This window comes from Erythrolamprus reginae, chromosome 1, assembly GCF_031021105.1.
Source record: "Erythrolamprus reginae isolate rEryReg1 chromosome 1, rEryReg1.hap1, whole genome shotgun sequence".
Lineage (NCBI taxonomy): Eukaryota > Metazoa > Chordata > Lepidosauria > Squamata > Dipsadidae > Erythrolamprus > Erythrolamprus reginae.
In genome coordinates, this window is record NC_091950.1 from 322,551,560 (window position 1) to 322,576,569 (window position 25,010).

At 36.7% G+C, this 25,010-nt stretch overlaps 1 protein-coding gene across 2 annotated transcripts in view; it reads right to left on the bottom strand.

The window, feature by feature from the left end:
- SYNE1 (spectrin repeat containing nuclear envelope protein 1) overlaps positions 1 to 25,010 on the bottom strand; it is a 354,964-nt gene that overhangs the window by 73,191 nt on the left and 256,763 nt on the right. The window contains exons 113-125 of one of the 2 annotated variants that reach the window (XM_070733725.1): positions 24,402 to 24,578; positions 23,284 to 23,439; positions 22,269 to 22,424; positions 19,339 to 19,509; positions 18,871 to 19,004; positions 16,242 to 16,446; positions 14,986 to 15,168; positions 12,638 to 12,784; positions 11,262 to 11,416; positions 9,434 to 9,581; positions 6,579 to 6,673; positions 4,608 to 4,842; positions 2,479 to 2,673 (exon numbers count right to left, since the gene is read on the bottom strand). In XM_070733725.1, the coding sequence (XP_070589826.1) occupies positions 2,479 to 2,673; positions 4,608 to 4,842; positions 6,579 to 6,673; positions 9,434 to 9,581; positions 11,262 to 11,416; positions 12,638 to 12,784; positions 14,986 to 15,168; positions 16,242 to 16,446; positions 18,871 to 19,004; positions 19,339 to 19,509; positions 22,269 to 22,424; positions 23,284 to 23,439; positions 24,402 to 24,578 (2,157 nt within the window). Of the gene's footprint in view, positions 1 to 2,478; positions 2,674 to 4,607; positions 4,843 to 6,578; positions 6,674 to 9,433; positions 9,582 to 11,261; positions 11,417 to 12,637; positions 12,785 to 14,985; positions 15,169 to 16,241; positions 16,447 to 18,870; positions 19,005 to 19,338; positions 19,510 to 22,268; positions 22,425 to 23,283; positions 23,440 to 24,143; positions 24,210 to 24,401; positions 24,579 to 25,010 lie in introns of those variants that run through there. The other variant, XM_070733726.1, reaches the window with a different exon arrangement.

Below are 25,010 nucleotides of genomic sequence, written 5' to 3' on the forward strand. Positions count from 1 at the left end.
TTCGACAATTTTTTTCCAATATAAGACATACCCTGAAAGTAAGACATAGTGGGGCTTTTGGGGATAAAAAGAAAGTAAGACACTGTCTTACTTTCGGGGAAACACGGTAGATGAAAACTTGGTAGGTAGATTTTTCCCTCTATTTTCCTCCCCCCAAAGTAAGGTGTGTCTTATATTCCGGTGCGTCTTATACTCTGAAAAATATAGTAATTTTTTTTTCACTGAACTTTGTTGGGACATGAAAGAGTGAGTGGCTCTAAGTCACTCAGTAAAGTCATTGACCAAGAGTAGAGTTGAACCTATATCCAACATTTTAACCCTTACACAACACAATAGATTTGACCAAACCATGACAATATATAAATTGAATCTGTGTCTATAGAAGGCACAAGGGTTATTCACTAGTGACTAAGATGTCGGAGCTGAAGAACTTCTTGGAAAAGAAACCAAATGACTTCCAAGAAAACTCCAGTTGCCTTTTGAAAAAGCACCTTTGGGGCATGTGACTCAGATCTAATAAGGTTTGAGAGCTACTATTTTGTAATACTCTATAAAATCAGATCCTGAATTTACAAACACAGTTAACACTGTATTAATTTCCCATCAGAAAAGTAGAAAGCATAATGAAAGGGGAAAGTTGAATGTAATACCAACAAATATTGTAACTGACAACTTTAATCACAGGAATGGTTTATTAGGGCATTTTGGATTCCCTATAAATAACAAGTATATGAATGTGAGAGCTGTTGAATACTCACTGCTATCCATTGATTAAATTTGGTCATTTAAAAAATTAGAAAGTTCACATCTAAACAATTGCTTAAAATTGCAAAATTCTATTTCATTCCTTTTTCTTGTCATGTTTGCAATGTGGGAGTTTAAAGACTTCTCCCTTCCTTTATATTTATATATACTTATTATGAACAAAATTCCAATTTATATGAAATTGGTTGGAATTTATATTTGTAGTGATAAGTGTGTCCTATTGGGAGTGGGCAGCATAGAAGTTGAATTAATAAATAATAAATGGCTGTGAATATTACATAATTATACTCCCCAAAACAGAAAGGTTATGCAGGCACACACGTGCATTCCCTTATATCAAAAATATACTTTGTTTAAAACCTCTGTGTCTTTCTCTGAAATTGGTAATTTCATTCCAGTATTATCTATTGTTATCTGTTCTGTTGAAAATAAAGTTTCTGTTTCATCAATAATCAATAAAAGAAATAATTTTGGTCAAAGTGATCCCCAAAATCAACTAATTAGGCTCAGAAAATGGGTTTGTTTTGCAAATAAGGATTACATGACTTCACATTCACAAAAGAGATGTTTTCCTACTTATTGCTTTCTATTAATCGATTCATTCATTCATTCATTCATGTACACATAGTCCTTGGGTTATATAATAGCAATTGGGACTGGGATTGCAGTCACTAAGCAATGCGGTAATAAAGCACAATGTCATGTTAGAACATTGCTTATTTACCAACAACAACCTCCAAAGTCCCAGGTGTTGTTCTAACTAAAGGGTAGGCAAGGTTGGCTCTTCTATGACTTGTGGACTTCAACTCCCAGAATCCCTGAGCCAATCATGCTAGCTCAGGAATTCTGGGAGTTGAAGTCCACATGTCATAGAAGAGCCAACTTTGCCTACCCCTGTTCTAACTGATCATTAAGTGGGAAGAGGCAGGAGTCCAGTTAAAGCACATGGGGGTCAGACAGGTGAAGCTGGGGGTGGGGAATGTTGCTGGCAGACACCAGGGAGCACAAATGACTTGATGAAGACTGTGTGTGAGCTGGTGGAGGCCATGGGAAGGCTAGCAAAGGGTTTGGAAGAGTCAGCAAAAGGGTACTTTGGACAGGGATGCTGTGAAGGATTCGTATTTACTGGGGTGACTTGTAATGTTCCTTGTTGGCTTTCCCACTGAATTTGCTTCTGAGAAACTGGCAAGGAATATCAAAAATGAGGATCATGATGTGTCTCTCTGCATCATTCATACACACCCATGTGTCAAGATGATCACATGACTGCAAGGATGCTGCAATGGCCGGAACTTTGAGGACTACTCATTTTTTTCAGCACTGCTGTAACTTTGAACAGTGGCTGAAACAATGGATGTATACTACTGTAGTGTCCAAATGCACTGGGACTGTCAATATAAAAGTTTTTTACAATGTACTCTGAACGTTTCCTAAATTAGGAAGGCCTGAATAAATACACACAACAACAGTAAAGACCTGGTGCCATAGGTCAGACTTCTGCAACTTTCTGAATTTACCGATACATGTAGAAGACACTAGGTTAGGGAATGTTGCCATAGGTAAGACATAAAATCCCACAAAACCAATCTAAGAATTTTATCTATTTACCTATAACACGGAACAAATATAAGCAAGGTCAATGTCTTGGCAATTCAGCTTTTAAAAGAATTACAGTCTTATTTGATTTATAAATATTAATTTAAATGAACCCACTTTTAATAGTAAGCTGAGCTGCTTTTTCTGTTCTTCAAGTCTGAGGTTTGCTAATTTCCAGCACTCCTGGATTTCTGTAAGTTCCTTCTGTAGAGAGGCTTCTGTCTCACCATCAGCACAGAGTAACAACTGTTTCCCACCTTCCACTGTTAAAATGTAGCTCCCTTGTTGGCGAAGAAGCACTTTCTCTTTGAGCTGGGAAGACCAAAGACATTCCAGAAACATCACTCTAATTTCATAACATTGTCAGATACGTCAGTCAGTAATATCAAAATCCAAGCAGGACTTTTAAGCTTTGCCATTAGAATTGCTTCTGCATGAAAAGCAGGTATCGAATACAAACATAAAATAATAATAGTATTTTATTGTTATTGTTACTGTTATCTATATGCCAATTTTTAATGCACTGTATATTATTATCCTAACAAATTTAATTGAGAGAACATCTACACATACTACCTATTTGAAACCACTGGTCGTATAATACTGAAGTGCCAGTCTATAGCTGATACACCCCTTCCTTTTTTCGCCCCCTTTTTCCCATATCTTCCTATCCCCAACTCATCCCTTTCGCCCCCATTCTTCCTTTCCCCCCCTTTGTCTTCTCTATATCTGCTATTGTTATACCGTTATACCATGTACTACTGTTTTTTGTTTTACCTTTTTAATTGTAAATACCTAATAAAAATTATTTTTAAAGAAAAGCAGGTAATATAATGAAACAATCCTTGAATGGGGATGAATTGCCAAATTGCCAAGCTCTGAGCTTAAAGCAACAACATAACTATCAATCGGAGCTACAGTGTTCCCTCGATTTTCGCGGGGGTTGCGTTCCAAGACCTCCCGCGAAAGTCGAATTTCCGCAAAGTAGCGGTGCGGAAGTAAAAACACCATTTTTGGCTATGGACAGCCAAAAACTACCCCCACGCACCCTTTTTCAAGCAGCACAAGGAGCCGGGCTTGAAGTTGGGGGCGGGGAGCGACGAAAGTGCGAAGGCCGGCAAAGATTGTTTTGAATGTCGGCTGCCCCCGCCCCCCCAGCGCCTCCGGCCCCCTCGCCACTACCCCCCGCCCGCCCGATTCGTCCCTCACTGGCTTTCTTGGGACACAGGTCCTCCTGCAGCAGCGCTGGTAGCTACGGCTTCTCATCCTCCTCATTCGGCCGCTAGCCGCTCAGAGCGCTGTGAGAATGCCCGCCCCGCCCCTCTCACAGTCCCTTAGCTGAGAGCACTTTCGTCCCAGCTATCAGCGAGGGGGCTGCAGGAGAGGGCAGCCATTCTCACAGAGAGGGAGAGAGAGAGGGAGAAAGAGAGAGAGAGCAAGAGGGGGGAGAGTGGAAGGTAGAGAGAGAGAGAGAAATGATAGAAAAAAGGGGAGAAAAAAAGAAATTAGAAAATGATTGAAGCAGAGAATGACAGGAAAGAAAGAGAGAGAGAAGTAACTCTTGGTGATGACGTATGACGTCATCGGGTGGGAAAAACCATGGTATAGAAAAAAAACCGTGGAGTATTTTTTAATTAATATTTTTTGAAAAACCATGGTATAGCCGTTTCGCGAAGTTTGAACCCGCGAAAATCGAGGGATCACTGTACTAATATTCAAAGTCATTTCATAATGAAACTTTGTAGCATGTCTTTCATCAGCTGTTATTGTACTTTGTTTTTCCTCTTTTGTTCCTTTCTTTCCCCCCCCTTTCTTGCCTAATGAACTCTTTGTAATTTCCCCACTATCTGTTCAGAAGATTCAAAAGCTGAGGTTTTTAGTAGAAAAAGCCCTTCAGTGTTATATTATATAAAAACAAGGTCTTTGCTGCAACATAAGATACAAAGGAATTTTTCCAGAATCATATTCAGTCCAGGAAATCCAAATTTTGTTGTATACTGAGGAGCCTATAATAAAGTGTCCCTGGGAAAAACCATTACACATTTCATAAATACTCTTTGAGCCATGGAGACAACCTAGACAGGCCTATTGTGTGGTTATTCAGAGTTAAGCTCTGTTAAGAAAGTCTTCACTTTGCTTAATAATTGCAGTTATACTTGACTAAATAAGTACAGTGAAATATCTAATTTGTTCCATTAAGTGATATCAAAATCTATTTAGATTGAAAATAGTCTGCCAATAGTTACCTGCATTTCGTCCAATAGGGCTCTAGCTCTCTGCAGTGGGATAGGAACACTGCCCAGCCCACTTGCTGATTGACAAGTCACTTCCACCAGCCAACTGCGCAGTTTCTCTGCCATTTCTCTGTATCGTTGCCACTGACGAATCTGACTGTCAATAATGCCCCTTCTCTGCTGGGCTCTACGAATTACCCCTTGCCACTGATTATTGAGCAATGCCAGTTTCAAATTGAATTCATCCCTTTAAAAAAGGAGAAACACAACATAAGTTTTTAATATACAAACAAAGTGAGCCAAACAAAACATCCAGAATGGCTAAAAACTATAATACATTTATTTCTATAACTATATTGTAGAATCCATTTGCCTTTGAAATGCTCTCATTGAGAACTTCTAAAATTAACTATGTACCATATTTTTCGGAGTATAAGATGCACTTTTTTTACCCCCAAAAAACTGGAGGAAAACGTGGGTGTGTCTAATACACTATCCCCTCCCTTTGGCCTCTGCTTCCCAGAACTTTACCTCCTTTCAGCAAAGAAGCACAGAGCCTGATTAGCACAAGCAACTGATTATTGTCCTCTTGACCAGCAGCTGATTGAAGCTGCAGACAGGCCATTGTGCTAAATTTAAAGTGAAATTAAAGCTGCAAGGAGGCAAATTGCTAGGACGGAGAGGCAGAGGCAGAATTTTATTTTCTTGTGCTAATCAGTTGCTGAAACTGGATGCAAGGAGGTAAGTAAATAACTATAAATGTCTATAGAATGTTTAATTATTAGACTTATTTTTAAAAGACTGCTTTATTATTGTTTTAGACAACTTAACAAAATGGACATTTTAAAATAAATGTTTGATCTGAAGGGACCCATTGCTATTGTATCTATTATATCTTCTTTTAAGTAGGAGAGAGTAATGTATACTTCTAGAAAGCCACATCAATTTCAACAGCATCTGTACAAGTATAATCTGAAATGTAGCAGTGTCATGTTTAGTATTAAGCTAGGGCAGTTGTGTTAAACCCTGACTTAGTCATGTTTGGAGTAGATCTATTTAAATAATTGGGAGAAGTTAGTGTGACTACATTTAAGAAAACTTTCTAGCATTAATATATTTCCATAATGTACATTTCTCCAATTTTTGCTATTTCTATGGGTCAAGCACATATGCACAGTAATACACAGCAAACAGTGTATATCATCTGTGCTGTTTGTTATTTGCTCTGAGGCAGAGGCAGAATTTCCCCCCCTTGTTTTCTCCCCCCCAAAAGTAAGGGGCGTCTTACACTCCAGTGCGTTTTATACTCTGAAAAATACGGTAATAGTCGGATGAAAGGTTTGCCATAGTTACATTTTTTTTCCCTGTGGAAAACAGTAATGCCAATCCAAATTCATATGTATAAAATAAAGGCAACTAGGAACTGCAGTTACAGCTAAAATCTATATTGAATGGAGGTGAACAAGCGTAATATGAGCCGGGGTGGCGCAGCAGGTAGAGTGCTGTACTGCAGGCCACTGAAGCTGACTTGTAGATCTGAAGGTCAGCAGTTCAAATCTCATCACCGGCTCAAGGTTGACTCAGCCTTCCATCCTTCCGAGGTGGGTAAAATGAGGACCCGGATTGTGGGGGCAATAGCCTTGCTCTGTTAAAAAAGTGCTATTGCTAACATGTTGTAAGCCACCCTGAGTCTAAGGAGAAGGGCAGCATAAAAATCGAATGAATAAATAAATAAATGAATAAATGAATAAATGAATAAATGAATAAATGAATAAATAAATAAATAAATAAATAAATAAATATGTAATAGAAAGCAAATGCACTAATAGTGATATCGGTCATGTAAAAATACAATCTCACAAATAGTGGTAATCCATTATTATAATGTGCCAATAGTTTTGGGAAAATAAATGCATATTAGATTAAAAAGGCAAATCTTTCAAACATGAAACAGTTGGAAAGTCAGAATTCTTTTTACAATACCTGTCATCTACCTGCCCTTGCTCAAGAAGGTTGTGGCCATCCGTGATGATAGAATGTAAAATTTGTTGCCGACTAAACATCTCTGCTTGGAACAGCTAAAGAACAATTTAAAAAAAAAGAATTCCAAATGAGTTAAACAGATCAAAATCTGATTCCAAAATAAAAGTTTAACCTTTCTAACCTTTCTAATATACTTAGGATGTATTATATTTTTAGACAGATAAGTTATTAAACTGTTTTTTTTAAAAGATCAAAGTAGCTAATTATAGGTTAATTTGGTCTACAGCAGGGATCTCCAACCTTGTCGACTTTAAGACTTGTGGACTTGAAGGAATTCTAGGAATTGCAGTCCACAAGTGTTAAAGTTGACAAAGTTGGAGACCTCTGGTCTACAGCATAGTTTTAAAAACCTAATAGCCATAAAGAAAGTGGTCCATTTTAATGGCTTTTATATCACTGTCTATATTCATGTTAAGTTTTATCTTGCAAATATGACATATAGGTAATACAAATGCAAATGTGTAATTTACAAATACAGTGGTACCTCTACTTATGAACTTAATTCATTCCATGACCAGGTTCTTAAGTATAAAATTTTGTAAGAAGAAGCAATTTTTCCCATAAGAATCAATGTAAAAGCAAATAATGTGTGTGATTGGGGAAACCACAGGGTGGAGGCCTCTTTCCTCCCAGGAGATTCCTAGAGAAGCCCCATGGAGGCTTCTCCCTGCCTTTTCCAGCCGTGTTTCCTGCCAGGAGATTCCTAGAGAGGCCCCACGGAGGCTTCTCCCTGCCTTTTCTGGTTACAGTTTTGGAGGCTCGGATTTGTAAGTGGAAAATGGTTCTTGAGAAAAGGCAAAAAAAAAATCTTGAACACCTGGTTCTTATCTACAAAAGTTCATAAGTAGAGGCATTCTTTGGTAGAGGTACCACTGTACGTAACAGTTCCCCTTTTTCTTTATCAAATTAAAGACATATAATTGTAGACATATTCAGAAAAAAATCAAGTAATAATACCAAAGAGAACATGGAAAAAGGCTTGTAATTTATGAATAATATATTTTTCCAATTTTCTACATGGATGAACATTCGTAGATATATTTCATGCATGCTCTCTAGAACTTCTTTTCCCAATAAGCTTCATTTATCTCTTCCTTAGCTCTTGTGAGGTAGTTAAAAATCCAGACAGAGATGTGCTAGTTGTTCCTGACTCTAGGGGGTGGTGCTCATCTCAATTTCTAAGCTGAAGAGCCAGCGCTGTCTAATGATGATTTTGTGATCATGTGGCCAGCATGCCTAAATGTTCCCACACGGTGGTCCCTATTTTTCTACATTTTTACATGCTTTCAAACTGCTAGGTTGGCAGAATTTCTGCATGTGAATGGCCCCTATTCTTTTTTTTTTTTGGTCAAGCTTCCACATGTTGGGATGAATGTCAGAATGGGTCTGATGTCCAACCTTTCAAGTCTACTTATTATCTGAAATGAAACCAAATTTAATCTTCCCAAATTAGGAGAATTCTTGTATTCAATCACAGATTTTGCCAACTTAGTTTTAGATTGTGCAATCCTACATTGTGCATTTCATCTGTTTAGCTAAATGTTGCTCGGTTACACTGAAAAGTCTTAAATCTTCTATAACAAAATTAAGTTTGTGGAAGAACACCTGCCTCTTAGCCCTGATATATGAATCAGTGACTGTGGGCCAAGTCAAACTCTTTCGTAGGCGGAAACTCTCCATCAATCTTTTTCTTCTAGTTGTTTACATTCATATCAGGCTGAAGCAGTAATTTACCACCACCACCCATTTGCAGGTGAGGGGAGTAATTATTATTATTATTTTAGTTTTGAACAAGACACTGATTTTTACAGGGTTATTTCTTGCACATCTGGCCTACTATTATTGGTGTTGCATTTGATCTTACAACTTTGATCAATGCCTGGATTGCATTACCTGGCTCTGTGGTTTCTTCCCCAAACCCCCAAAACCTTAGATTGTCTACAGTTGACCTCTCCCCATTTCTAAGAGGCCTGTAAGGGGCGTGCATAAGCGCACCATTGTGCCTACCGTCCTTGTCCTCTTTTATCATTAATTTTACTTATGTTCTGTTTATACAAACTACTATCCTATACATGTTTGATAACTAACTAACTAACTAACATGAGTCGGGGTGGCGCAGCAGATAGAGTGCTGTACTGCAGGCCACTGAAGCTGACTCTAGATCTGTAAGTCAGCGGTTTAAATTTCATCACTGCCTCAAGGTTGACTCAGCCTTCCATCCTTCTGAGGTGGGTAAAACGAGGACCCGGATTGTGGGGGCAACAGGCTTGTCTCTGTTAAGAAGTGCTATTGCTAACATGTTGTAAGCCACCCTGAGTCTAAGGAGAAGGGCGGCATAAAAATTGAATAAACTAACTAACTAACTAACTAACTAACTAACTAACTAACTAACTAACTAACTAACGAATATCAAAAGCAGCCATCTCTCTCTCTACAACCCCAGATTAAAAAAATTTGTCCACTTTTTCATCTTTCAATTTCCAAACATTAGTGATACTCAAATGTTGTGACATGCCTCGGGGATCTTAAAGATATTTCAGCTAGTTTAATATAAGTTAGGTGTATGTAGTAAGTAACTACATAAATATCGTAACTTTTTAACATTTAGTTTACTTCATTTTTATACCATCTAACGTCTGTGTCTCTCCATCTCCTATATAATCCAGCTGTGTGCTCTGTGATTATGAACAGAGATCAAAATATGTTTGAACAAATCCCTATTAGTATAGTTCCACTTCACTGACAATAAATAAAAGTTGATACAGTAGTTCAAGAATTCTGTCATTATAACTTGCCTCGTGCGCCCTCTGCTGTTCTAAAAGAAGCTGGTAGTTTCCTGAAATTTCTGCAGCCAGTTTCTGCTCTGTTTGAACCAAGAACTCCATCCAAGTCTCACATTTTTCTAGGAAGGATTGTTGCTGCAGCATGAAGGACTGTAGCTTACTGCAAGGATAAAGAAGAACTCAATATTCATCTGAATCTAAACAACAAACTTATGGTGTTTCAACATACAGGTTTTCATGTTTTAAAAAACATGACAACCTGATCTAAACAATATTACTGACTTCAACTACGATTTTAAAAAATATGTTGATAAAAAGGAAATAGAAACAAACTGAATATAAGCACAAATATTTAGGGATGCCTATTTCTTTAATTTTAAGTTAATGAACCTGTTGGTCTCACTTAAAACTGTATTTTAATTCCTAAAGGAAAAAAGTTGGGGAGTACTTTTATTTTTCTAAGCACATTAATAATAGATTTGTTAAGAGCCTTCTCTGCAGAGAAATTAAAAGGATAGCAATAATCAAAGACACATTTTAATCTGTTAATTCTATAAACCTTACTTTTTATCAGATTTTTCTTCCCCCTCTCTTTGTTTCAGCTCATGTATTATGTTAAACTACAAAGCAGTTTGTTTGACCTGGGGCCATTGAGAATCAACATACTGCTCTGGCCTAAGCGATGAATGATTGATGGATGAGCATTTTTAAATTAATGGGGTTTTAATGATTGTATGCTGTTTATTATTCTTGTTTTTTTATTTTTGTACGCCATCCTGAATCCATTGGAGAAGGGTCGCTTATAAATCTAATAAATTCAATTGAATTCAATTTTCTTCGGCTTAGGGTCTTAGTGTGATATTTCCAGTATAATATTTAAAAAGAAACCATAGTTGAGGGTTCAGACTAGACAATCTAGTTGTGACAAGGTTCCCACTTTTTTGTTTGTTTGTTTAAAGGCAGAGCAGGTGACATAATTTGAAGGTGCAGATCAAAAAGGTTAGTTTATTTTTCATTGGAATTTTTTCCATATAACAGAAGATAGATCCAAAAGCATTATAAGCAAAAACATAGTCAAAGGCCCTAATTCTTCATTACTCACATACTGTATACATATCAAATGAACTTATAAAATATTTGACAGCTCAAGGAACGGGATTTCCTGCAGCTAATTAGCATATCTGAAGCAAAAAGTATACACGGTAATGTTTCTTGCTATAATATTCGCACCCTGAGTGCCTTATTCTGTTGCATGTAATTTTCCTACTGCGACAATTATTTTTCATTATTAGTGATCCTTAGGTCACAGAGCATCAATTAAGGCAGAAAAACAGACAGCAAGTAATTTCAATGAGACCAGAATCTGAAGAACACTGAAATGTCATTTTGGCTTCTTCATTAAAGAGATGATTCTGCAGATAAGACACTAGCAGCTAACTCCTGAGTGATTTTTTTTCCAGGGCCACCACTTTTTTTGTTTGAGTTTTCTGACATTTTATATCTAATTTGCTTTATTTGTGTCATCTAATTGCCTTGGCAAGTTCAATTGGCTTTTGTAAAGTAGGTATACACAAAGTATCTTTCAGTCAGTGAAGTAGATAAATTTAGATTTTAATAATGTTCTGGCAAGATAGACTTCTTCTGGACCTTTTTTGACTCATAGTAGAAATAGTCTTGCTTGAAATCATACAACAGAATGAAGTAAATTTTTACATCTTTCCGAACCGTATGCAATTCTAGAATTAGTTTGAACATTAGATTAGAATTGTTGGCTGACAATAATGCTTTGTTAAAACTCCAATCTGTGTAAATCACACTATTTTGTCAATATCTGACTTACCTGAATCTTTCAGTAGTTTGTGAAGAAATCACTGACCAGCATCTATTCAGATTTTGCATCCTTTTGATTTCTTTGTCATTCAAGGGCAACCTATACCCCAGCTCATTTAGACGGTCCAAATCTGGTGCCATGCTACTGAATTTTAGCATCTGGCACTGTAAAGTAACAGGAAACAAGGTTTCTTAATAGTTTTAATTGTCATATTTTTAATATGGGTAGATTACTGCAAAATATTTATTTAATACCGGAGTACTATTTTAGATGCTTTATGTTACAATGATAAAATATATTTTATTTTCAACTTATATAGTTACCCATATTGTAATTAAGGATAGCTCACAAGCAAAGTTCTATTTAAGAGGGGGGGAAATAACTTTTCCTTTTTAAAGAAGATTGATAAAAGTGCCCATGGCTTACAGACATAGGGAGAATGTTAATGTATTTTTTAAATTAATAACATATCTGATCTCTCTCTAAGGAATTCAGTGCAACAAATATGAAACTATTCCTTGGAATACATCCTAATAAAAGTTTTGAACTCTTAACTGTGCTAATAACACTTTGATGTTATGACTACTGAGAAAAAAGCATACATCTCTTGAGGAAGTCAGCAATGAGCATCATTTACTGTAACAGATCTTGTTATTTTATGAGACTACTTAAATGCAAGTTAAACACAAAGCCAATGGCTGTTTATATACATGCATAAGAACACTTTATTCTATCTTCTTTGCTAGGAACCTATTTTACTTGGTATTTAATCTCACTCTTCTTTTAATTTACTTGATTATTCTCAAATAAATATGGGGAAAATATTTACTGACCCCTCACACCCTGGACACAAACTGTTTCAACTCCTACCCTCAAAACATCGCTACAGAGCACTGCACACCAAGACAACTAGACACAAGAACAGTTTTTTTTTTCAAAACGCCATCACTTTACTAAACAAATAATTCCCTCAACACTGTCAGACTTTCTACTAAATCTGCACTTCTATTCTACTAGTTTTTCTCATCATTCCTATCACCCATTTCCTCCCATGTTGACTGTATGACTGTAACTTGTTGCTTATATCCTAAAATTTTTATTAATATTGCTTCTTCATTGCTTATTTGACCCCTATGACAATCATTAAGTGTCGTACCGCATGATTCTTGACAAATGTATATTTTATTTTATGTACGCTGAGAGCATATGCACCAAGACAAATTCCTTGTGTGTCCAATCACACTTGGCCAATAAAATTCTATTCTATTCTAAAAAAAAATTCAGTTTTTTTAAAAAAACATAAATTTATAAATACATAAGTACCCAATAACAATAAATAAAAAATATTTTGAATTTTTTTTTTAAAAGCATTTTCAAAAACTCACCTTAAGCTCTTCCATTCTATTCCGAATGATGGAGGAGTCCGATGAGTGACTTGGATCTTGCACCTTCAGCATCTCTTCCGCTTGCTTTGTCCACTGCTCCAGTCCTCCCAGACTGAGATTAAAAGTCTGGTAGTCTTGAACTCCTGCCTTAAATTTTTAAAAATCGGGAGGTTCATTAATACAGGGGTTTTTTTCCATGTTAGAGCGGCATGAAATCCAATATAAAAAAGGAACATTATATTTCTAAATTTAAAAAGGGGGTGTTTTTCTTTATCTTTTATTATCTTCTTTCTTCGTTCTTTCTGTTTCTATTGTTGTAGGTGTAATTTGTTTAAGACATTGCACAATACAAGATTAACCTAAATAAGTATGAAACGGATGCTAAAGATTATGTACTGTCTTTTTAAAGGTCTATATAGTCAATAAAGCTTTTTCTAATAAAAAAAAATTAAAAAGGGGGTGTTTAAATGATATGAAGCGGGAAACATTATAAGTAAAGGTATAACTTTAAGTATAAAGTTTATAGGTTATGACCTATAAAGCCCTTCATGGCACCGGACCAGATTACCTCAGTGATCGCCTTCTGCTGCACGAATCCCAGCGACCAGTTAGGTCCCACAGAGTGGGTCTTCTCCGGGTCCTGTCAACCAAACAATGTTACTTGGCGGGACCCAGGGGAAGAGCCTTCTCTGTGGCAGCCCCGGCACTCTGGAACCAACTCCCCCGAGATTAGAATTGCTCCCACTCTCCTTGCCTTTCGTAAGCTGCTTAAAACCCACCTCTGCCGCCAGGCATGGGGGAACTGAGATACACTTCCCCCTAGGCCTTTAAAATTTTATGCATGGTATGTCTGTATGTATGATTGGTTTTTACATAATGAGTTTTTAACTGTTTTTAGTATTGGATTATTGTTATATACTGTTTTATTACTGTTGTTAGCCGCCCCAAGTCTGCGGAGAGGGGCGGCATAGAAATCCAATCAATCAATCAATCAATCAATCAATCAATCAATCAAGCTGTACCTTATGCTGATTAAGATCATACTTCAAATGGTGCCCTAAAAGCTCTGTTGCCAAATGAATGTGGATATTTATTTACAGATTGTTTGCTTTAGAAAAAAAGGTGAACTGCTAAGATTTAAACCTAATGATTTTTAGTTCAAACAGAAACATAAAGTAAGGCTGTACTATCAGTCTGTATAAAAAGAATCAATCCTGACTGGAAGGGCATAAGATACTGAAGCTGAAGCACAAATATAGTAGCCACCTAGTGGGAAGAGAAGGTTCATTGGAAAAGACTCTGAATGTTGGGAAAGGCTGAAGGCAAAATGAGAAGGTGACCACAGAGGATGTGATGGGTTAAATACTATCATTGACACAGTGGGTGTGAGCTTGGGTAGATTCAGAGAGAGAGAGTGGAAGACAGGGAGGCTTAGTATGCTATGGTCCGTGGGGTTGCAAAGACTGAGACATGACTTAGCGATTGAACAACAACAACAAAATCGGTCTATATAGCAGTTCTCAAATATTGTAAGTGTCTGAATAAAAAAAATGCAGAATGCAGCTGCGAGAGCTATCATGGGCTTTCCCAAAAATGCCCATGTAACACCAACACTCCGCAGTGTGCATTGGTTGCTGATCAGTTTCCGGTCACAATTCAAAGTGTTGGTCATCACCTATAAAGCCCTTCATGGCACCGGACCAGGGTATCTACGAGACCGCCTTCTGCGGCATGAATCCCAGTGACCGGTTAGGTCCCACAGAGTGGGCCTTCTCCGAGTCCGTCAACAAAACAATGTCGTTTGGTGGGGCCCAGGGGAAAGGCATTCTCTGTGGCGGCCCCGGCCCTCTGGAACCAACTCCTCCAGGAGATTAGAATTGCCCCCACCCTCCCTGCCTTTCATAAGCTCCTTAAAACCCACCTCTGCCATCAGGCATGGGGGAACTGAGATATTCTTTTCCCCTAGGCCTTTACAATTTACGCATGCTATGTTTGCTTGTAGGGATGTTTGGTTTTACAATAAGGGTTTTTTAGTTGTTTTAGTATTGGATTTATATGAAGTTTTTTATTACTGTTGTTAGCCGCCCAGAGTCTACGGAGAGGGGCGGAATACAAATCAAATCAAATCAAATCAAATCAATAAATAAATAAACAAACAAATGAATAAATTTATAAATAAATAAATAAATAAATATCCTTTGAGAATTGTTCTTTTCTCCAAAACTGATTGCTTACATTACTATGTCCTGAGCATGATATTAAGGCAGCACAAAAATTATAACCCTGTGACTAGTTGAAAGTACAATAAGAGACTACTTTCTCGGACATGTCAAGGAGCATTTCCCTACCTGTAATATTGACTGCTGCCTGTTGAGTCCCTGCTCTAAAGAAACTAAATTCTGATTTAGTAAGAGATGGCTGGATTGGATAGCTGCTGCTGCTGAAGAATCCACTTGCTGCTTCAGCTGTTCTCCCAGTTCGTGTAGAACAGACAGGGAATCTTGCATTGTCTTCATGCCTTTAAGCAGATCCTATGGAAATCACAGCAAATGTAAAGTTGTAGATGACAACTATAGTGTTAGAATTCATTTTAGTAAATGAATGGGGCCTGAATATAGTAATAGCAATAGCATTTAAACATATACACTGCTTCAGAGTGCTTTACAACCTTCTCTAAGCGGTTTACAGGGTCAGCACATTGCCCCCAACAATTTGGGTCTGCATTTTACCATCCACAGAAGGATGGAAGGCTGAGTCAACCTTGAGCTGGTCAGAATTGAACTCCTGGAGTGAGTGGTGTTAGCCCTGCAGTACTGCATTCTAACCACTGCGCCACCAAGGCTCTTATCAATCTTTATGCTTGAAGATAAGCACTTGTCATAATAACAGTATGTCATCCTGGCACAACTATGTCCAATCCTTACAAAAACCTGATAAGATTTAATGTGACATAAACCATTGTGACTGTTCGAAAGTGTATATGTAAGATATAATAGAAAGACTCAGATTCACGTATCTACATAACTGCGGAGTTCCCTGAGTGACTTTCTATTTCCACTTAATCTATCTAACAAAACTAGGGTTTTAATAATCACATGAGGAGAGATTATTTTACCCTCCAAACTATATTGCTTTAATCTGTCTCAAACAAAACAGAACTAAAGGACTAAAAGATGAATAAGGTTCTTGAAGAAGAACCTTGAAGACTAAAAGATGAATAAGGTTCTTGAAGAAGCAAAATTCTTCAGCTTGTCACTGGATACTATCAGGTAGTAGGAGAAAGCCACAGTTTCCAAGTTTCTTGAGCTGGACCAGTATGGTCACCATCCCCTAAAAAAACTGGGTTTACTGTATTCTCTGCTCAACTCACATGCATCTGTGGGTTGATTTGAAATAGACCTTTATTTCTTATGGCCTGGAGAAAAAAATAATGATGTGATGACAAATAACAGAAGGAAAGCTAGACATTTTCTTTTCACTATCACTGTCTTCCTAATTTGTAATAATCTATACTAGTTTAATATGTTTATTTGTGTGATGGTGTATTAGTAGAGGACTCTATTAGCCAGAACAATAGTTTACACCACAAGCTTATTAAACATACATTGCAGTCATGAATCCAAGCAGTAACTTCATCATCAACAGTGTCCTTATTGGGTTCAGCCTTCAAAAGTTCATTTGTTCGATCCTCATACTGTTGGACAGTAGAAGAACATTGCAAGTAATAGTTTTTATACTTCTGCCAGAGATGAAGCAAACCTTTACTGGAATGTAAATGCTCTGCAATTTCTTCTAGAAGATTGTTCCATCTGGAAAATGAAAAGAAACAGATAATAGTGCAAAAGTTACGTAAGATATGAACATCCTCCAAATAATGGATGGTAGATGAGAAAAATCTTTTGAATTGTAGCCTTATAACAGATGCCATCTACAAATGTAGTTCACTATACTTCGTAGAAATATAGGATTTAAAAAACTAGAATGATAAAAGTACTTCTAAATATTTACAGTCAGGATATCATAGGTCAGTGGTCCCCAAACTACGGCCCGTGGGCCACATGCGGCCCACTGAGGCCATTTATCCAGCCCGCCGGTGAGTGACAAGAGCACAGGGAAAAGAGAGAGAGAAAGAAAGAAAAGGGAAAGAGAGGGAGGGAAGGAGAAGTGGAGAGGAATAAAGGGGGGAAGGAAGGAAGGAAGGAAGGAAGGAAGGAAGGAGAAATGGAGGGAACAAGGAAGAAAAGGAAGGAAGAATGAAATGAATGGAGGGACAGAGGAAGGAAGGATTGTTTTGGGTGTGTGTAATTTTTTTAAATTTTTCTCTCAACATACATTCAAACAACAGAGTGTACCATCTAATTTTCCATGAATTAAAATGCAGTATTTTGTTAGTAACTAATATCAATCATCAAAAAAGTTGCAAAAGTTTTTTTTCTAATTTTGTCATTCTGTTACATTCATTTTCTTTTAATTAAATTTCCTCCTTAATGTTCCTTCAAAAAAGGACAACACCAATTTTATTTCTAACTTATTAACCATTATGCCAAAGTGCTTCCTTCTTTCTTTATGCATTTTTCATAAGCCAAGAAAACCTTGTATAGCCAATCAGATGTCAACAAAAGAAAAACATAAAGTTTTGTGAATTTCAGACTTCCCTCCCCTTCTAAATAGTACGTTCCCATTTTCTTTTTCTTTAAAACAAGGTATGTGCAGTGTACATAGGAATTTGTTCATAGTTTTTTTTATAGTCCGGCCCTCCAACAGTCCGAGGGACAGTGAACTGGCCCCCTGTGTAAAAAGTTTGGGGACCCCTGTCATAGGTAGTCTTCAGTTAAGAGAATCTGGAAGAAAGAATCAAAGAAGTCGGAAGACAAAGTAGAAAATACTGAAATTGAATTACTCTTCCTGATAGCTTAATTACAATGAAGCTTAATTTGGTTGGTGTTTTATAGGATTAGTAAAGGTTGGCTACATATTGCTATCTGTTCTTCCAAAATTAAGTATTTTTATTATTATACTGTTTCTGGGAAAGGAAAACTACACCAAGGATGTATGAAATCTTTGCTACTATTACAATGTTATCTGAAACAAAAATGCAGCTCAATTTGGCTGCATGGTAGGGAGAGAAGGACTCTAAATTTAAAAAAGAAACAGATATAAAAAGCATTTAGAGCTAGATATTTTAAAGAAACATTAAAAATATATTTGAAAATTGCAAAGTGTTTTATATAATGAATTAACAACTACCGTAAATTTACACAATTCAAGATTTTACTTCTTTAAGGATATGCAAATGCTGTACACACATACAGAGAAAGAGACAGAGAGAGAGGGAGAGTAGCAAAATATGTAAATATGTAAAAGATATATATATATATATCTCCACATATATATATTCACAAAATGATTTCAGCTCAAAAAATTGGAATTTTATATGTAATTCAAAACATACCTCCAAAACTTACTATTTCCCCTTTATTTCTTTAGAAATTCTCAACACAATAAAAGTTTTAAAAGTTAAAGAAAAGAGATAGAAAATAAGAAAAAGGAAAAAGGAAAACATAGAATTATGACTTCTGCTCTTCTTGTCATGTAGTACAGTGGTCACCAACCAGTTGTCCATGGACTACTGGTGATCTGTGAGAACCAATTTGAATTGAGCCAGCTGTTTTGCCAACTCTTTCTCATGAGGGCTGCTTAGCTCCAAAAACTACTTCCTGTTGGGGCTCTAAGAAGCCTGGGCAGGGAAGTGAGGAGTGTATGGCAGGGGTTTAACAGAGGCCGGTGAGGCACCCATCAACATGAGTGATATCGAGTTGGCCATGCCCAACCAGTTACATGACCTTCTAGCCTTGCCCACCCAGCAGGTCATTAGGAAGATCATATTAGTGGTCCATAGAATTTAAATTATGAATTTAGTAGTCCCTGAGGACTGAAAGTTTGGGGACCCCTGATCTGGTAATTGACACCTTAACTTTCCCCTTTTATTTGAACATTGTTTAATCCCTAAATCCATGAACCATCTATTCATTGTCTTCTTTCTTCAACAAAAAGTCCATATAAAAATTCTAATCTTAGTCTAGCGTCCAGAATTTTTTAGACTACTTTCTCAATTAATTACTACATATTTGGAAAATATTTGCCAAAGGGGAATTTACATTACGCCAGATTTCCAATCTGTTGGTAGGTACATATTGTAGATTTTACTTAAAACAACAGCTGTGTTTTCATACCTTAAGTTCATTTCTTTCAAAGTATTGTTAAGTGTCTCTGTGACTGGTGGATGGCATTCTTTCACTAGTGCATTGGTCACTGACCCAAATTTTTGTAAGCGATGATCTTGCTTTTGCAATTCATCTAGCAAGTTCTAAACAAAGAAAAATAAGATTCAAGCAAACAGAAATATGCAGTTTTTTTAAAATGTAAAAGATAGCATTTTTTTTAAAAAAATCTCATTTTCAAATAATCTCATTTTCAAAATCACAAATGATAGGTAAGTTATATTAAATGATGGAATCTAAGAAGTAATGAAATCCTGAAGTACCATTGAATAAAGATTGGTATGTTGGTAGTTGCCTTGGATTAATTTTAAATTTATTTCATAACTACACTTAGAGTGGCAATTGTTTATTTTCTTAACATTCTGGCAAAATTCCATAATCTTGCTTAATATAATAAATGTGTTTGTTCTTATGGCTTACCTGAAGATTATCTACTTGGACTTTCACTGCTTCCAAAGAGCCAGTAAGAAGATGAAAGCGAGATAGAGAATACCTTGCTTCCATTATGTAGCTATTAAGTTCTTCATAAGATGCTTTGTAAACCCTCCATTGATGAAGGACAGATTGTAACAGTTTTTTCAGCTGACCAACCTGGTCACAATGAAACAAGAAATATAAGAAGTATTAAAAATATCAATGTACTGTATTTACTGAAATAAATTTGAATTTTTTAAAAAATTGTCATATTTTACTACAACATATTCTGTCTATAGCAGAATTTTTTTTAAAAAACAAGTGATTATTTAGCTAAGAATGCAGTAATTATTGCAGCTATTTTCTGTCCCTTCCCTAATTCTTATTTAGAAGTTATGGGCAACTGCTTACTTTGCTGGAGATAATCAAATCAATAATTTTACTTTGAAAGAAAGATAATTTTTGGGGGGGGGGAGAGGGAGGGAGAGGGATGAACTGTGAATAGAAGACAAGACTTTTAAAAAATTTGCATAGAAAACAGCTTTAAAGGAAAATTGGCAAATGGAAGTAAGGTACAAATATTGAAAGCAAACAGTTGAAATGGAAACGGAAGAGAGAAAAAAATTCACTTTAAGCAAGATGTCTAATTAATTAATTAATTAATTAATTTACTTATCTATCCCACTCGCTAACCAAAGCAACTTTGTGCAGCTTACATTTTCATAAAATAATAAATATAAGAGCATTAAAACTAACAACATTTAAATGAAGGCTAGAAGCCAAGAACACAAATGGTACAGGAGTATGTTACTCTTGCTTCCCCATCACTTTATTTGTGCAGGAAATACACATCTATAATGAATAGTCTCTTCTACCTAAAGACATACTCCATATGAAAGAAGACTTTGAAAAATCAGAATATTCAATTGGGGAGATGGAGAAAATTGAGGAGTGAATAAGGCTGATATACTAACAGGAAAACTGGACATACTAGGCAGGACTAGACATAGTGCTTTGGAGAGCCAAATTTATGCAATTTCCTTTGTGTGAACACTGTGCATGTGAATAGATAGTGGATATATAAGCAGATGGGTTATCAATTTTACAATGTCCTAGAATAGAATAAGCTGGAAGGGACCTTGGAGGTCTTCTAGTCTGGCCCCCTGCTCAAGCAGGAGAACCTATACTGTTTTAGATAAATGACAGTCTAGACCAGTGATGGTGAACTTTTTCCCCCTTGGGCGTGGAAAGAGCATATGCGCATGCTATCGTGTACGCATGAGTGCCCACTCCCATAATGCAATGCCCAGGGACAGCGAAAGCAGCTTCCCCCTACCTCCCAGAGGCCCTCTGGAGGCTGGAAATGGCCTGTTTCCCAACTTCTGATGGGTCCAGTAGGCTTGTGTTTCACCCTCCCCAGGCTCCAAAGGCTTCCCTGGAGCCGGGGGAAGGTAAAATGCCATCCCCCTCCCCCTCCCAGGTTGTCTGGAAGCCAAAACCACCCTCCCAGAGCCTATGTGAAAAATTAGCAGGCTGGCACACACATGCACATTGGAGCTGAGCTAGGGTAAAGGCTTATGTGCCAGCAGATATGGCTCTGCGTGCCACCTGTGGCACCCGTGCCATAGGTTTGCCATCACTGGTCTAGACTCTTCTTAAAAACATCCAGTAATGAGCACCCACAATTTCTGGAAGCAAAATGTTCCATTGGTTAATTGTCTTCACTGTTAGGAAGTTTCTCCTTAACCAAGGAGAAAAGGACACCCTCAACACTTCTAAGGCAGACTTCTATATATAAACAGGGAAAAAAACCACACACTCATTAGCATCCTTGTTAAGAAATAAAATATCTGCAAGCAAAAAAAAAATCTTAGAAAACATCAAAGACTTCACAGTTCAACCCTGTGCTACACAGATTCTCTTCTATTGCAATTCAGACATAAAAGAAAAAACAGATTGAGCCTCTGATATGTTTATTCCTTCCCTTTTTGAATTGTACGAGAAATTCCGCTTCTATTTTAGATCAGCTGTAAGTTTCTGTCATCTGAACATCTATGTCATGTTAAGAAATGTAGTTAATATTAACTGTCATTAGTGTATCATTGGGAACTTGAAAGAGCAAGTTAGGGTCATTGTCATTTAGTCATTGAGAAAATGGCTATAGAGAAAAAGAATCTACTCATGTGGTTTGAAAATGATGATGGCACATAATCAATCAATAGTGGAAACAAATAGTAAAATGATTTCAGGAGTCTAATCTATATTTAATTTGATGCATAGCATAAGGATTTTATTAGTTAATCAATTATTCTGCATTTCTAGCTTTTGAATCATCTTCAACATTTGAATTGGGTTGGGAGAAGAGGAACATGGAGGCACAGCTCTTTATTGAAAGTGATTTTTACTTTTATCATTCGGAATATATGTACTTCTTTCCTGATATCAGTGATTTGAAACCCAGTAGTTCCGTGATAGCGAACCTGTGGCATGTGGAGCCATATCTGAAGGCACATGAGGTGTTGCCCTATGTCAGCTCCAGCGCACATGCAAGTGCTGGCCTTCTGGAGGGCGGGGAAAGACTCAAAGTATATGGATGGTGAAAAATGGGCCCAATGGGCCTACTGGAAGTTTGCTTCTGAACTTCTGCTAGGCCTATTGGGCCATTTTTCACCCTCCTCAGGCTTAAGGAAAGCCTCCTGAGGCCTGGGGAAGGCGAAAAACGGCCCAACAGGCCTACTGGAAGTACTGAGGCTTTGGTGAGGCCTGCATGAATATGTGTGTGGGGCATCGTGAGGGGTTGTGTGTGCATGCACGGGTGGAGGGCATTGCATTATAGTTGTGGGCAGGGATATGTGCGCCCTTTTGGCACACCCAGCTAAAAAAGGTTTGCAATCACTGCCCTAATTTAAGGATGGCACTTTTTTCTTCTTACTTACCTGATGGTCCAAATTTGCCCAAGAATTATTTAGCTTCTGGAGGGTATCCATAACAGTAACACAGACTTCTTCTTTTTTATTTTGTATTAAGGAAAAGCCACTCTGTTCAACCTTTTCAAGTTCTATTTCTTTTGTTTTTAATTGATCTTCAAGTTCCTGAAGAGGAAAAAATTGTCAAATTGTGTTGTAACTCATAAGGCTTTTGTAAAATCACTAATTACTAACAATTTGTGATTAGAGTTTTCACATTCAATACAACAAAAAATAAACTGCATCATCAATAAGAAATACCGATATCTATTATAAATATACTAATTTATTTAAAAGTAAAGAACATCTGTGTCAGAAGATGGTAGAACAGAAAGCAATGAATTGGGGAAGATCAAAAAGATCTCAAAAATTGAAGTGGAAAGGTTATGGCATATTTGGCCATGGTGCCATACCAAAAAATCTTGGATGGCACTTAAAAAAATCTGCACATTGATAAAATTTCATCTGTCAATTACAAAAGGCCACACTGCTTGGACCTAGGCCGATAAATTACAATATCTTAGATTCTTGGGAAGAACTTGATGTGTATGAAGGCCAAAACTAGCTAAAAAATTGGCAGCTATGATTTTACATTATTCTGTATATAATAATAAATTAAATTCCTATCCCATCTTGCACTGGGTGGTTTACAAATTTATATACACACTTTAAAACAAAAAACAATATAAGACAAAAACAACACAAATGAAGGAAAAGAACTGATAGAGAAAACAAGGAAGAAAAGAGGCACCAATAATATTACCAAAGATTAAACATCCCCAACTCTTTTATCAATTTATTTACCAATAAATAAGAATTCTACCAAATAGGGAATATTCATACATCATTTATTAACATACCTTACTAATTATATTAATAATATTATTGTATTGACTAAGTGGGATTTATATCTATCCAGATATGCATTACAGTGATATTAACTAACAAAACAGATTTGATTCATAATTAATGGTGTTGTTTTTACCTGACAGTCTTTTAGGACATTTTGAACTGAAACTTGATCTCCAATTCTCTGTTGTTCCTTCAGTTTTGCCTCTTGATTTTCAAACCATGTTTTTAGGCTCTGGATGTTATTTTCATATTCTGTCCATGATTCAAGGAAACCTTCCAACAACTGAATCTGAATGAAAGAAAGAAAGAAAGACACACAGAGAGAGAGAGAGAAAGGAAGGAAGGAAGGAAGGAAGGAAGGAAGATCACATATTTCTTAATTTCCACTAAGTTAAACAAAGAAACATTTCACTGGAAAAAATACATGGGTATTGGTCCTAGCTTTTTACAATCAAGTTGTTTCTAAAACTGATTTTTTTTTTTACAAAACAAGTTATTTTATCATGAATTTGAAATTGAATGAAAATCCACTGCATACTTTAAAGTTTCAGTCAAGCAAAAGCAATCAATCAAATTCATTGGAATGATCAATACTACAATGACTGAATTCAAGTAACTGAAGATGAGAAGATTTTACTTTTCAGTGCTTTGTGCAATTTAGTTATGATCCTGAAATTAAATTCTTATATAATTTCTTCCATCAAGCCAACATTTCTACACATTTTGTGAAATGCATTTCAACTAACCCATTGTTAGAATCAATGTCATCAACCCCTCCCCCCCTTTGTTGTATCTCAGCAAAAAGTTTGTTATGACAAACAGGGAAGTGAATGTTCAACATATTTGCAAAAGAAATACTAAGAACACAGTAAAAACTACTACACGACAAATAATGTTAGACTATAACTAAGCAACAAAAAAAAGTAATTACTTTTAAAAATGGCAGTATTTACTAAATTAAACACAGTATTATTACTAGCAACTGAACCCTACTAGCGCTGTCATTTTTTGTCATTGCTGCTGTCTGGAAACATAGATATACAGTATATAAGACTGCATCAATCTGGCTTTGTTGATGGATAGCGTCTGATACCATCAGAACAAATGTGCCCGTACTGCAGTTGGTATACACATTCCTATCTGTGGAAGACACAGACCGTATCTTAATTCTTTGTTCAGAATTGCAACTTTTAAACAGCAATTAAAGTTTCAGATAAGCTATGTTCACACATCTCAAGTTTATTTCATTACCTTTTCCATTATCAGACTCTGCAAAATCTGCCACCGCCTATTCATCATTCCAAGTTGTTCGGCAAAATCTGTCTTGTCACTACGCTTGCTTTCCACATCCTGGCTACTAATCTGTAACACTGATTGGTTAACGAAGTCCACGGTTAACTGCTTACAGCTTACATCAATCTTAAAGCCCTTGTGAAAAATAGACAGAAGAGAAATTCTCATGTAGTACAATATGTATGCTAGCACCAGGGTTGGATTCTAACTTACCTTGCTGTTGGTTTGCTTCCTCCCACTGTGTGCAAGTGCCGCATGTTCACTTGCATACTTTGCACACACATGCACAGTGCTGAATTTTTTTTAAAAAAGTGCCAAAACAAGATGGTGACACTTGGCTTCTGCACATGCTCAAAGGAAAAAAATCCGCCCACCCCAAAAAACACCCCAATTTTTTATTTTTTTTAAAAAAAAGATGGCAGCGTTCACAGGCTGGCACTGACTGAACCAATTCCATAATGTCATCGTGACATCACCACTGGGTTGCTACCAGTTCAGACAAATCGGTCCAACCTGGGAGGAATCCACCTCTGGCTAGCACATGCTGTGTTTGTACTTAAACTTTGT